At 38.5% G+C, this 14,228-nt stretch overlaps 2 protein-coding genes and 1 pseudogene across 2 annotated transcripts; all 3 read right to left on the bottom strand.

The window, feature by feature from the left end:
- Window positions 1–135: 135 nt before the first annotated feature.
- Window positions 136–7,440, bottom strand: LOC131788631 (TNF receptor-associated factor 5). Its single transcript, XM_066170903.1, has 7 exons — window positions 7,251–7,440; window positions 6,836–6,887; window positions 5,928–6,026; window positions 5,315–5,479; window positions 3,670–3,747; window positions 2,482–2,559; window positions 136–1,163 (listed from the first exon to the last, which is right to left on the bottom strand). Exons 1-7 carry the CDS (start codon window positions 7,418–7,420, stop codon window positions 738–740), a joined length of 1,068 nt encoding a protein of 355 aa, XP_066027000.1. The 5' UTR covers window positions 7,421–7,440; the 3' UTR covers window positions 136–737.
- Window positions 7,441–9,694: 2,254 nt separating this feature from the next.
- LOC131798933 (TNF receptor-associated factor 4-like) lies at window positions 9,695–13,950 on the bottom strand (annotated as a pseudogene).
- LOC136282984 (TNF receptor-associated factor 4-like) lies at window positions 9,750–10,649 on the bottom strand. Its single transcript, XM_066171148.1, has one exon. It carries the CDS (start codon window positions 10,647–10,649, stop codon window positions 9,750–9,752), a length of 900 nt encoding a protein of 299 aa, XP_066027245.1.
- Window positions 13,951–14,228: the final 278 nt, after the last annotated feature.

Raw genomic sequence — 14,228 nt, 5'->3', positions numbered from 1 at the left:
ATGTAATGTTTAAAAGCAAATTTTTGACCCGAAAAGAAAGACATTGTTGTTATCGAAGGATAAAAATATTCCGTTTCGTAAAATGGTATATCTCCAAAACTTACTATTATGCAAAATGTATCTAAATACGGTTTATAAAATAAAAGGAGACCAAAATATTAGTGCGTCAACGGAATACAAATGGTGTGACACGAGAATGGCAATGTTACAACAGGGAAGTTTTCGTGGCCAACAGATAAGTGCCGCTGCTCGTTTTACTCTAGACTAGGCCGGTTTTTGGGTCCTCAACGAAGAGAGACTCGCACACACTCTAGTCCTAATTACTTCTCTGTTTATTTGCTAAATCAAAGTGCTTATATACATATTGGTGACTAATTTTTACGTGATTAGATATGCGAGGGAAGGCATGTAGTTTCCTTTTTAGTAAATATCTTAATTTGAACGTGAGCATAATGCTTTGTTCTACCCTCTTCACTTACGTAAATCGCGCTCTGTTAAGATCACCCTTTGCCACTGCAAGGTGAAAATAGTCCATTTCGCAAAATAGTAAGTCTTCTTAAATTACTCTTTTGCGAAGTATATTTTAATACGGTTTAAGAAGTAAGAGGAGGCCAAAATCTTTGGTGATATTTAAATGTTCTGTTAACAATAGAATGGCAAAATTTTTCATCATGGGGAAAAAATATTCATTTCGTAAAATAGCAATTCTCCAAAATTACTACTTAACGAAATAAATTTTAATACGGTGGAGGGCGGGAAAAATCCCATGGTTCTGATTGTTGTGAACCTCCCCAAACTTTGGAGAACGAAGCCGTCGGTCTTCTGAAACGTCTCCCCGCTTCGGCAGCCAATGGTTCTGATTGTTGTGACTCTTTCTTAACTTGGGCTACCAATTGTTCTGTTTGCTGTGAAAGTTCCTTAACTTGGGCCTCCAATCGTTCTCTTTGCTGTGACTCTTCTGTAACTTGTGCCACCAATCGTTCTCTTTCCTGTGACTGTTCCTTAACTTGGGCCACCAATTGTTCTATTTGCTGTGACTGTTCCTTGACAAGGCTGACCAGATTATTAACCTGCAACCGATTGGTGTCGAAGCAATGGAGGGCTAGACTTAAGTGACGTTCAACGTGGGACGTTGAATGCAAACTGGTGTTTGATCGAGGAAACTAGAAAGATCAAGGGGATTCAAGCTGTTTTTTAAATCGATGTAACTCTCAAAGTTGTTTACTGAGGTGCATTAGTAATAGGCGTCTAAATCTAATCATTTGCCCAATGCCTTACCTACGGCACCAACTCTTTTCAATGATTGACTCTGGAAAGCTGGTTTACTAACTTAGGACAGCTCCCTTCAACAGGTGTCAACTACTACCGGTACCATACAAATGACTTATTCGCTACGTTAACATTACAAACGAACCGAACAGAACGACCTAACTCTATTGACAGATCGAAACTAACTGATTATGAACGACGTCGGCCACTTATGTCTAAGAGACAATAACATCACGGCTTAACTGACCAATCGGTTTACACGTCATTACTACCATCAACAGTCTCTCTCAGGACTACACTCACCCGCGCGATCAGACTACACTATCAGAAGAGATGATTTGTCCTCTTGAAGTTTAATATTTTATACATGTTACCTCCGGGTTCAAACCATTTACCGTGTTGCAATGTAAATTAATTGTTTTTGAACTTAGGTGAGCAACCATAACCTGTAATACCTTTGATCGACAACGGTATCTGATTTTACGTCTTGTAGGCTTTTGCAGGATAACCTTTCTTGTCACAGGCTTATTGCTCGTATTTTTCCTCGCCCCATAAATATACTACGCATGGTATAGTATGGTTTACACTATTAAAGAAATGAAAACGCGCCGAGTGCACGCGGAAATTTTTAAGGACACGAGAGAAGTGCGGAGAAGCACGAGCCGAGGGCGAGTGCTTCTTGCTCTTCTCGAGTGTTCTTAAAAATTCCCAAGGGCTTATATAACTCCACAATGCTCGAAGAACAAGTTTTTTTTAATTCCTCTTTAAAAAAGAATCGTGAATTGCGTGTGCTCGTACCGATGACGTAAGCTGCGTGCACTATATCTCATTATAAAATAATTCAAATAGTACGCGCGCTCTGATTGGCCATAAAACCATTTTACATGAGCATGTAAACACGGTTTTCGTTCCTCTTTCATTAGTTATTTTATAAAAGAAATGTAAAATGGTTTCCGTGTTTCTCGATAAGCTGGAAACCACTCCGCTTCGCGTCGTGGTTTCCTACGCTTATCTCGTGTTCTCCCAACCTCCCGCGTGTTTACATCAGGCTATGTAAACATGGAAACCATTTTACATTTCTACAACAGAGCACTCGTGTGACGTAAGGCGCGTGCTTTATGGAAATACAATAAACTCGTTCTGACCAATCATGGCGCGCGAATTTCTCTGAACATCTTATAAAAGATAAATAATGTTTAGGCAAGTCCATACCATAGCATCGCATCCAAAGTTTCTGTATTCACAGTGAACTTCAGTTTCAAGACATTCATCGCGAATGTGAACCTCAAGCTATAAAAAAAAAAAAGCAACAACAAAAATTATTGACTGTTCGTCGACATTTTCCTGATTTTAGCAAATCTTCAAAGTAATAAACGACAGAAGAAAGAAACGCTAAGATTTTCCCACCGATTTTTCGCCTACATGCATCTCTCTAAACGTGAAATTTTCCATTCCTACAAAAAATCTCGAAAGTTTTTCACATCTTTTATCTTTCTTCATCATTCATCTTGTATAAAGAGCTAAAAAATGTTGGTTTATTAGGTTAAGTGACCGCCTAGAGCCAGAATTGCGTGACAGGTGTAGTTAAGAGAAACTTGTCACAGTCGCAGATTTTAAAAGGCATCCAAAAAAATATAGTAGTTCCCAAATATATTTTTTATTATTTTCAGAGATGAAATGATGGATTATGAAGGGGAATCAAGATTAGTGTTGCAATTCTCTGGCAAGTGGAGATATTTGACCTCAAAGTTGTCAAATATTTGGATGAATCGAATAGTCTAAAAACACAATCATTTATTTGCCTCTGTGATTGACAAGCCGTCCATAAAATTGACTGATACTTGCGGCGAACATTAATTAAGGATGTAAAACAATGTGTGCAAACCCTCAGAGTAATTGGCTAAATACCATCGCAGTGAGAGCTTCTTGGTGAAAATCAAGAAAAACCGGGGGGTGGTCTATCTCCCCCCAGAAAAAAACCAAAACAGAAACCAATTTGTCTTTTTTAGTTTTTGGGTAGACCCTTTATACTGGCAAAGTTTCATTTAAATCGGTGAGATGGCATAAAGCACGACTGCCTGGTGCTCTCGTGGACACGCTCTTGAGACTCCAGTTCTAGGAACACCAGAACGATCTATGATCTGCAACGATATGACTCGCATGTAAAAATGTTAAAAATATCTCTGGATAAACCTTAATCGTCATAGCTGAACCTAATATTCCACAGCCCTTTATCGTTAATCTCAGCCTAAAACTTCTGATAGCCTCTACATGTTTCATTGGACGATTGTCGAAATATTTGGACTTCTCCTCTTTAGAGACCAACTGAGGCACATTCTAGGTAAGCATGCTGTTTCTGATAGGAGCCGTTATGCCTGCTCATAATCGGTGTAAACAAACCTTTTCTCGTGGAATCGCTGTAAGGCCGCACTTGTTAGTGCACTGAACAGGCAACTTTTGGCAATCTTCTAAATGGTCCTGGAGAACAAAGGAGAACATGTTTAAATATGATGCTGCGTAACACCTGTACCGCGAACAAACTGCAAACTGTTTGACTTTCTGGTGAAATTGGTCCTCAACAACAGCAGATGACCAAGGGACAGTTAAGTCATTTTTAATCATAATTTATGATAAAAAAGTGCAAGAGGTTGTCAAACCTTCTCGCGACTCTCTCCTGAAATATGTTAAATTGGATAAAAACTCCCGCGACATTTTTAGAGAAACAATCAAATCAACTTAACAAAAATATCAAATAAATAAGTTCTCTTTCTCTGGGAAATGATGGAGATCTTTCGGCATTTTCGTTGTATAAAGGGTTCCTTGCACACTTGAATTTCTCGAGATGCACAGGGCGTAGAAAAAAGATCATTGAGAATTTGCAATGCGATCAATGTCACAAAGCTATTGATTTAATCAGAGTTGTTTTTAGCGCTCATAGAGTACTTCATTTAGCTTTGATGAATAGCTAATAACACCTTTTAATCAGCAGTCTTAATGCTCAAAAGTATTAATGTATTAAATGGAGAGTAATACATGGGCGCGCGTAGATACGGAATTCCTCTTCGAGTTTTCAACTCGATAACTCACGAAAGAGCGCAGCGTACTAGTGAGATGTCGAGTTGAACGCGAGAAAATAAATTTCATATGTACAAGCAACCATGTATTATTTTGATTGTCACATAAACACATATAGCCCTTTGCTAACAAGAAAATCCCCGAATAAAAAACGTAAAGTGCGTTGATGCACTTTATTTTTTTTAGGTACACGGCCGAAATCGGCCTGTGACAAATCTTTCAGTTGTCGATTTTCGTTCCCGAGAAATGCCGTTACCAAAGCCACTGAACACGTAACTTTCTGTTTTTCTATTCGTATTTTGGTTTTCTTCCCCTTCTCGGAAAGTTTGAACGTCATTGTCTGCAAGCGATATGGATTTTTTTTAGTTTTTTAGCAGCCATAATGCGCAATAATTTCGTTAAATGACCTTGGATTGAGAATGGTAAAGGCTTTGCCGTTCATTCATCAACCTGACCGAGTGGCGCGAAAGGCGAGCGACGTGTCAGCAGCTGATTGGCGAAATCAAAAACACGGAAAAATTATATCGTATTTTTTTACGTGTGTTGTTACAGCTTTTCTCAGAGCTGGAAATCCTTGTGTAATACCGCAGTTTATATGATAAAAAACTTTTGAACGCAGGGAACCTTCGTAGCCATATTGTCACGCATTGCCCACCTCAAGAGTTGAAAGGGAACAGTTACCTGACATCCCAAAGAATGGCTATGAGGGAAAGGGGACCTCACAACCCAAAGCAAAAGTGTGGCTGGAACATTTTCTTTTTTGAACGTTCTCATAGAAGAAGACAATGAAATGTGTAAATATATAAATTACGTAAATTGAAGGCTGGCTCTACACTGGAAAAGAATTGCAGCTTTGGGAGAGACACTGGCATATGGAAAGTACCCTTTGCCGTGCTGACAACTTGGCAATATAAGTGGATCTAAGTAAATTTTATTGAAAGTTCATTTCTTTATATGGATGTCTACATACCCGCTTTTCATGAAAGACGAATGATTCTTGACAATGTTCACAGTTGATTTTCCTCCAAGAACATTCAGATGACTCGTGAACTATCATGTCTTCCTTGGTAAGCCTCTCTGTACATCCTGAGTTTGAACATTGCACTTCTTTCAACAGGCATTCTGACTGGTGTTTCTACAAATGTAAAAGACAGAGTTTTTATAGATACTTTATAATAGGAAATAAATAATTTCTTCAAATCAACTGAAGGCCCAATTGAACTAGCCCGCCTAAATTTAAGTTTCGTTAGTTATGGTCATCACAAATTAAATTTCTGCGGCCTTGTTACTGATTTCCTTCACTTTAGTTCCGAAAAAAGTGCGAAAATCGTTATCTTAGCTTTTGAGCGTTAAAGTCTGAAAAAATTGTTTGTGTTATCTTAAAAAAATGCTGGATCTTTGCACATGTCACGTTAACGTTCCTCATCAACACCGTCTTCGTAAAGTACGTTTGAACAGAAGTCCGCCGCTTCGATTTTATTTCAATAGACTGAAATGTTAGAATAGGATACGTAAACTGATTTTTGTTTAAGAAAAGGTCATAGATAATTAAATTTTTTTCATATCAGACACCTCGGTTATACCTCAACAGCACGCAGTTCTCCAGTCCATGAACATCCAAAATGAGGACACTTCACGGTCAGATCCATTATCTCGCGACGATGGGCAGAATCTGGAAATATCTGCCAGAATAAGAATTATTTCAAATTCATATCCGAGTAATCCAAGTCCAAGTGTAATAAAGCAATGTTAGAACGGCTGATTTCAGTTGGCCTCATATGGGCTCCTACTTTGGCTTTTGTTTCATCTGAAATTCCCGTTATGCACTCTGGACTTGTGAACATTTATTTTACAACATTTTCTTATGTTTCTTATGCTCATGGTACAAAAAGTTACACGATAAATCATATTTTATGTACGTATCAGCTTTTCGGACCGCTGATTCAATGTCGAGGGACAAAAAAATTACGAAATTAGAAATCGCTCAGTACATTTTCACAACATAGAGCCCCGCGACGCTGAAACTTCTTCAAAATATGATTTTTTGGGTTTTGTCTTTTGGAGGTAAAATTGTAATAGCCCTTGTTATTTTGGATTTTGAATTTTTATAACGTCACGTGAAATCGGAGATGGTGGTGGCAACTGTAAAGCATCATACGATTGAACATGCCGGTAGGCACAAAATACCAGTTCCAAAATGGCCGATATATTTCAAAATATTTCAACTATCAATACCAAATACGTTAACTATGAAGATCGTTTTTGATAATTAAACGAGAGGTTTCCTTCAAGAAACTTAAATGTGAGTGAATATTACGGAGAGTTTCTTTGGAAAAAAAATTCCAATAGAAATGACGTGAAACGATGATAGAAATGACGTGAAACGATGATAGAACAGACAAGAGAAAACGGGATTTGCTTCAGGCTACCTGACTATCTCCCCACATATTACACGCGGTTGCGTTACTTGGTTATATAAAAACTCTCTTACCTTGTCACGCGACAATGGTTCCCTATCTGCTGGACACAATGGCGAAGGGCGTCTGTAGACAGTCAGTGAAGAGATAGAGAAATGATACGTTTTTTTAAGTAAACAATCCCTAATTGTGAAAGGAAACAATAGTCGTGGTGGCTTGAGTAAAATTTAATGAGTACAGTGATGGAATTTAAGTGGGAAAATAAATTATTCAAATTCAGATTATTGCTCCTTCAAGGAAATCAAAATAAAGACTTAATCTCGAACTCTGAATCTTTTTAACTCTCGCAAGAATGTATTTATTACTAGGATGAGCTGAAGATGCAATATTTAGGTTGTGGATCAATTATATTTTGTGTTTCAGATATAGTTGTTGTACAATGTAAAATGCCAGTGTAATGACCACATGCAAAATTGTATTCGACATTACCGCAAGAGTGATTCCATACAGATGTTGCAGAGTCTGTGTCCACATCCTACAATCTGAACTGGATCCTTCATTGGTAAATGGCACACAAGACATTCACATCTATCAGGAACTGTGACAGTGAACTCGTAGTCATATCCACCAAGTTCTGGTACGGTTTGGCTCGCTGCCATATTGGTTTCGCTATCGACGAGCATAAAATTTGAGGTGGGTGACGTGATATCTCCCAAACTCACTCCCAGGTTCCTCTCTCTTCCTTTCTCCCGACAGAACGCACAGCAAAACTCCTGGGGACAGGGGATAGTGGCCGTTGTAGAGTGGTGGGGAGTTGGGGTTGTAAATTTGGCAAAAAAAAAGATGTTAAACGTGTACTCTTTAAATACGTAGCATAATCATATCAGTTTAATTCAAACCAAAAGTTATGTTTTGTTCAGAAGATAAGCTTAAACAAAACAAAAGGAGTAGGGTACGACGAGTCCTTCAATTCGTGGAAGATTTGATTCGCTTTCGGTATTGTAAACATATTTTTTTCCTCCCTCTGTGAAATGAAGCTCCAAAATTTTTTCTGCTCGAGCGAGATGTCACTGATTCAGGGACAATTATCGTCAAATGGTAATTTTGTGGCTGTTGTCGTGACTTTTCGTTTATCTATTTATTTTTGTTATCTAAAGCCCGTTTTTCAATGGCTGTTTCCATTACAGAGAGGTTTATGCAAGAATTCATATACGACAGGCCGGTAGGAGAAAAAAAAGACAGAATTGTAAAAAGAACGGCGTTTGTCAAGGTTCGTGTATACTTCCCAGAGGAGAGAAGAGAGAGGACACTGGAAACCAGGATGGATGTCTCCGTAAGTGAATGGTGACTAAACTAAGCCAGTTTCATTCTTCTGGTGCGTAAAAGCTGTGCAGAACAGGTTGCTTCAATTGTGGCATGTACTTCCTCTTCGAAAATACTTAGAGATCTTCTCAGTGTATTTATCCTTGTAATAGTTTGCAGAGCAGCCGTCTAATTAGGGTGAATAGACGTTACGTGCCCGCGATCGTTCATTCGACCTCTCATGTCTGATTTAGAGTTAGAGTGGACGGGGTGAGGCCCACCCGACTACCCTTCACCTCCCCTTCCTTTTGACTGTCACTCACCCCCTTGGTACAAATTTCTTTCTCTCCCCAGCCTACCGCTGCTGAAAAAGTCAAAGAAGGCAGCTATGATTTTCTCAACGAAATCGCCAGGCAACTCGCTTGCTAAAATTACGCATGCTCTCCAGGTTATCCTTGTAACGTCATAAAGAACAAGTGTTTTGAGGGGGGGGGGTTATGATACTAAAAGAGATAAAAAAAAAAAAAACCTCTTTGTTAAAGGGGGATATAGATCCTACATGGGATGTTGAATTTTGTTTGGAGAAAAGATTAACCTTTTGACCCATAAGTGTGGCTAACATGTTAGTTCTTCTTACAATATCACCCCTGAATCACACATAAAGGTCATGAGAATAAAAGAAGTGATCACTAACTAAAGAAGCTCTTGATTGTTAAACAACTTTTTTCCTTTTCAGCACCTTAGGGAATGCAGGTGGAATAGTATAGAGAATATGAATACTGATGTTAGGGTGTAAATGGTTTAACCCTTTACAACCTAACATCAGAATGCATATTCTCCATACTGTTCTCCATACATTTCCAAAGAGGCTGACGAAGAGAATTTGTTGAACAATCAAGAGCTGCTAAAGTTGGTGATCATCTCCTCTATTCTCATAACTTTCATGTTTGTTTCAGGGGTGATATTGTAAAGAGAAATTAGATGCTAGTCACTCAGGGGCTAAATGGTTAAGGAAAGTGGGATGGCGAAACCTCTTCTTCGATCCCTTCCACCAAGAGATCAACGCACTCACTTAGATCGAAATTTAGAAAGGGTGAAATAGCATGACAACACTTTCACCGCAAAAATACAGATACTCCGAATGGATTCAAATACATCTTCTTTCCGCCATAAGGCAATAAGGTGCGCATCAAAAGCCAAAATGTCTCAACTGACTGAAAACAGCCACGTACCTGTCCTCGATCTCCGGAAGGTAATAAGGTGAAGTTTGTTTTCTATTCAATTAATCATCAGCTGTCGCTTTAGCAAGCGTTTTATGATGAACCGAAAGGCAAAAAAATATTTCAAGATTATTTGTTGACTATAACCAAATTCAAACCATAGACATATACTCCTTTCTTTACATTATTTATGCATATTTACTGACAGCACCCACCTCTTTAACTTAAAATTCTACAAGCTTTTGTAAATAAAAGTTGACTGAATAACTATAAAAGCGTGAGCCGGAGCCATAACAGTAAACCATTTGCGTAATAACAACAAACACAAAATGAGGTTTCAACTCAACGTTTATTTCAAAGTCAGATAAAATAAGGGCCAAACAGATTTAAACCGTGTTTGACAAAACGTACAGCTTTAAAAAATATTTAAGCTCTAGTATGAATGGGTTTTAAGTCATTACCCTTCTTATGAAGGCTGAACTTTGTCCTCTTCCGTACTTGCTGTGATGAGAACAGCATCGTTAACTATATAAGATCTGTTATATAACTCATTTGCTGAGGCAAACATTGTACCAAATTCGCAGTCACCGGTTATCGTAAGAGCTTTAAAAGTCGCTCTGTCACGTTTGTGTCCAAAGTCAATCTCATGCGACATGTTATCGCTCTCCTCCTTGCATGGATTCTGATCAATTATTGCTACGTGTATTTTTTCTACAAATGGCCATGATAGTGACTTGTCAAATTCTCCAGGGACATTTACGATCGAGAGACTTAGAAAAACTGAGCCCCACTCACTAAACTTTTCAAGCATCATTTTGATTCTTAACATGTATCCGTTTTTCCACAGAGAATAGGATTCACTCAGTAAAACTTGTTTTACCCCTGTTTTTGCTTTGCCAAGAAGAGCATGAAAGCGGGGCACTTTCCATACAAATGGATCATTCGCAATCTCCAGCTTTTCTATCTGCTCTGACTGTTCCCTAACTTGAGCTATCATTGGTTGTTTCATTTCTTGATCTTTGCGCAATATTCGCCCCAAGAAGTTGGATTTTGACTTTCCTTTATCCTTTGGTGTCGCTCGCATCTGCTGTGAATTTTCTTGATCTTTGGACATCAGCCATTGTACATGCTGTGAATTTTCTTGATCTTTGGACATCAGCCATTGTACATGCTGTAAATTTTTTTGATCTTTGGACATCAGCCATTGTACATACTGTGAATTTTCTTGATCTTTGGACATCAGCCATTGTACATGCTGTGAGTGTTCTTGATCTTTGGACATCAGCCTTTTAACATCTAGTGACTGTTCTTTAACTTCAGCCATCAATCTCTCCATCTGTTGTGTCTTTTCTTGATCACTGGACATCAATCGCTCTATCTGCTGTGATTGTTCTTTGACAAGGCTGACAAGATCATGAACTTGTAACCGAGTGGCCTCAAGGCAATGTAGGGCTAACCTCAAATGACCTTCAACTTCGGACTTTGAATGAGAATCGATGTTTCATCTTGGAAACTATAGGCAGCAAGGAATAGATCTTTTAAAATTTAAAGTTTTGAATTCAGTTGCGCTTCCTAATCTGTTTTTTCGCGGTTTATCTTTTCTTGCCCTATAGACTCGAAACTTTGAGTTTTTTATTTAATTCTTGATTTTAAGCATCAAAGTCTCGTTGAACTTGGGGACTACATTAAATACTTTAAGTTGTGGATTCCCCTCTGACAGTACAAGCTTCGATTAAGCTTTGGTAAACAATCTTCTCGGACTAGAGTTGCCTAAATACCTGTTTAAAACCTGTTTCACACTGACAAGCTGCTTCACAGCATATGAGGAATGGAGTTTAATCAAGTTTGAAAACAGTTCCATACCATAGCCTTGCATCCCAGGTTCTCGTATTCGCAGGTAACTGCAGCTTCAGGACATTGGTCACGAATGTGAACTTCAAGCTGTAAACAACAATAAAAACGATGACTCATTTGTTGTAAACAGGACAAGGCATTCCAAGTTCATGAAACAATGGAAATGTAAATTTCCACTCATATATTAACCAAATTCTTCTTCATCCCTTTTGATGCTCTTGCAAACCTTCTTAAGCTATTCTTTCTAAACCATTCTGTAAGCTTTCAATTCTTGACAGGCTTACTTTTTGTTGATACCCAAAGCTTTTAGACTCGGAGAAAATTGTTATAGCCAATCTTGATTTTCTAAAGCCCTCGTTCAGTGCTACTATCAATGACCTTCATTTCGAATTTAAAAATTGTTAAAATAAAAGTGAGCTTCCCTATCGAGTGATCTAACTGTGAGCCAATTCGAATAATTAAAATCACTTAACTTTGATGCAAACGAACCTTGTCTCGTGGAATTTCTCTCACGCCGCACTCATTGGTGCACTGAACTGGAAACTTTTGGCAAACATCAAAATGTTTCTAGACAAAAGTAGAGAACACGTTTGAGCACGATGCCACATTTCACTCCAGGACTGGTTAAACTCGCGAATAGTGCAGGGCAATCTAACGCAAATAATTAAAAACTTGGCTGTCAAAAAAGAGAAAATGTTCTCAACAAGTAAGCTACCCACACAAATTAAAGCAGCAACATACTCCGAACCAAACATTTTTGATTTTAAAGATGTAGCTCAACATGATAAAAATATGAAAACGTAGCACTTGCCACAGTTTGAGATTCCGTACAGCCTTTCGAAATCGCCTTTAAAATGTACTAAAAATTCGCCTCCCAACGCCGGCATTTGAAGCTTGATGACACTCGCGTGACGTTTCAAATTTCATTGAAATGGTGGAAAAAAGAAAACAAAAACTCATAATTTGAGTCAAGGCAGAGATGATGTCATGTGGTGCCAAGGATATGCTCCTCCTTTATGTTTATAATTATAAAAGAATCCCCTTTCGTTCCCGTATTGAACGTCAATGGCCCGTAATTGTCATTATGGAATTACGGACAATGATCTCGTCAATCTAAGTGAGGAATGTATCGCCCTGAAACTGAAAAACAACAGAATCAAGATGACGTGTTGATGATATCTGCATACCTGCTTTTTATGAGACAGGACTGATTCTTGACAATATTCACAATTTATTCTTCTCCAGGAACATTCGAATGCCACGTGAACTGACATGTCCTGCTGGGGCAGATTCTCTGTTTCTCTTTTAACAGGCATTCGGATTGGTGTTTCTGTAGGTGACATATTGCCTTAGCTTTCTCAAAACATATGAAAGGTGTGCTGTGAAAGTCTTGCTCTACGCTCACTCAAGTAAAGCAATAATCCTCGCAGTTAAACAGCAATTTAAGCAATTGAAGAAAAAAAGGCCTGAAAAAAATTCAGGGAGCGAGGCAAATTTTAGATGGTTAATCTTCTATCACGTAGTAGAGGCTGAACACAATTTTAAACGAAAACAAATTTCATATGGCCTGTGTGGCCACACTGAAAAAGGAATTGATGTTTTAGAGATTTCAGGCTAAAAATGTATACGTAGATGACGTATGAGGGAGGATCGAGTAGAAGGAAAGATAGAGGAGACGAAAGTTGGTAAGAATAGTTATCGCTAGGATTGTGTCTGTTAAGTTAAAACGTCGCAAGTTTAAGTCCTGTGACGACATTGAATGCCTTGTCTTCTGGCTAAAGGTAATTTTTTTCTCTGCCTTAGTTGTACCTCTGCAGCACGCAGCTCTCCAGTCCATGAACATCTAGAATGCGGACACTTCACGGTCAGATTCAGAATTTCGCGATGAAAGGCAGAATCTGGAAATATCTACCAAAATAAAAATGTATTATAAATTTATTCTAAAAACATTTCCAGACATACAACAGCCAGCTTTTTATAAGGTAATCGAGAGCCCACCGAGAATTCTACTCCTTCGTCGAGCTACAATTTTGTTCCAACAAAAAGTAGATGGATAGTTTTCTTGGAACTAGTTTTAACGTTTTTACTGTTACGTGATGGGATTTTTTACAACCTGAATGAAGGACACCTTCTGACATATTGACTTTAATTTTATCCAAGCCTGCTAGTTTTCAATAGACCATCTATAGGAAGGCAAAACCGTAAATTCGAGTCTTTTTACAAAGCATGGATAGCATTGCGTGAACCGTCTAATCTCTTACCCTGTCACGTGACAATGGCTTCCTGTCCGCTGGGCACAACGGTGAAGGGCTTCTGATGGTCAATCAGGGAAGAGAGATTGTATCACTTTTTAAAGTAGGAAAACATATAAAGCCCTGGGCCATGAATAACGAATGACGCACTCAAGCAAACACATTTAAGAATGGAAATTAGCTTGAAAACTGACTCTTAAACATTCCTATGCAAAATATCGATCGTACTCTCAAATAAATCTTTGATGTTTGTATTACTGGCGTGCGAATTCGATACTTAAGTATTGTTAGTTTGTAAACCTTTGAGCAGACTCGCGGTTTGTGAAACTGCTAGCAGTGTTGTGCAAATTTTATGTTTTCTACATTTACCGCAAGAGTGATTCCATGCAGATGAAGCAAAGTCTGTGTCCACATCCTACAATCTGAACTGGATCTTTCATTGGTAATTGACACACAAGACATTCACAGTTATCACGAACTTGGACCGTGAATTCGTAATCATATCCGCCAAGTTCTGGGGTCTTGCGAGCAGCCGCCATGTTTACTTCGCCTCGACGACTTGGTGCCTCGATGATTTGAATAAAGTGTACAAGATCTTGCGTGATATCTCAGTGCGTGGGGCGTGACGTCACTCTTCCTCTGAGTTTTCCGTTCGTTGTCTGATGAGATATTTATCTAGCGGTTAGGTGGTTAGGTTAATGAACAAAACAAACAAAAGATAACAGCGATGAGACATTTTGCAATTTTTAAACGCCTTCAATCTTGTGAGTCGTTTTTCTTTTGTGAAATTTTCGGTAACGAAAACAATATTTTGAGTCGGATCTCATTCGTGGCCAAGT

Source organism: Pocillopora verrucosa, chromosome 8 (genome assembly GCF_036669915.1).
Source record: "Pocillopora verrucosa isolate sample1 chromosome 8, ASM3666991v2, whole genome shotgun sequence".
In the NCBI taxonomy this organism is placed as follows: Eukaryota; Metazoa; Cnidaria; class Anthozoa; order Scleractinia; family Pocilloporidae; genus Pocillopora; species Pocillopora verrucosa.
This window is presented reverse-complemented; position numbering and strand designations above follow the sequence as displayed.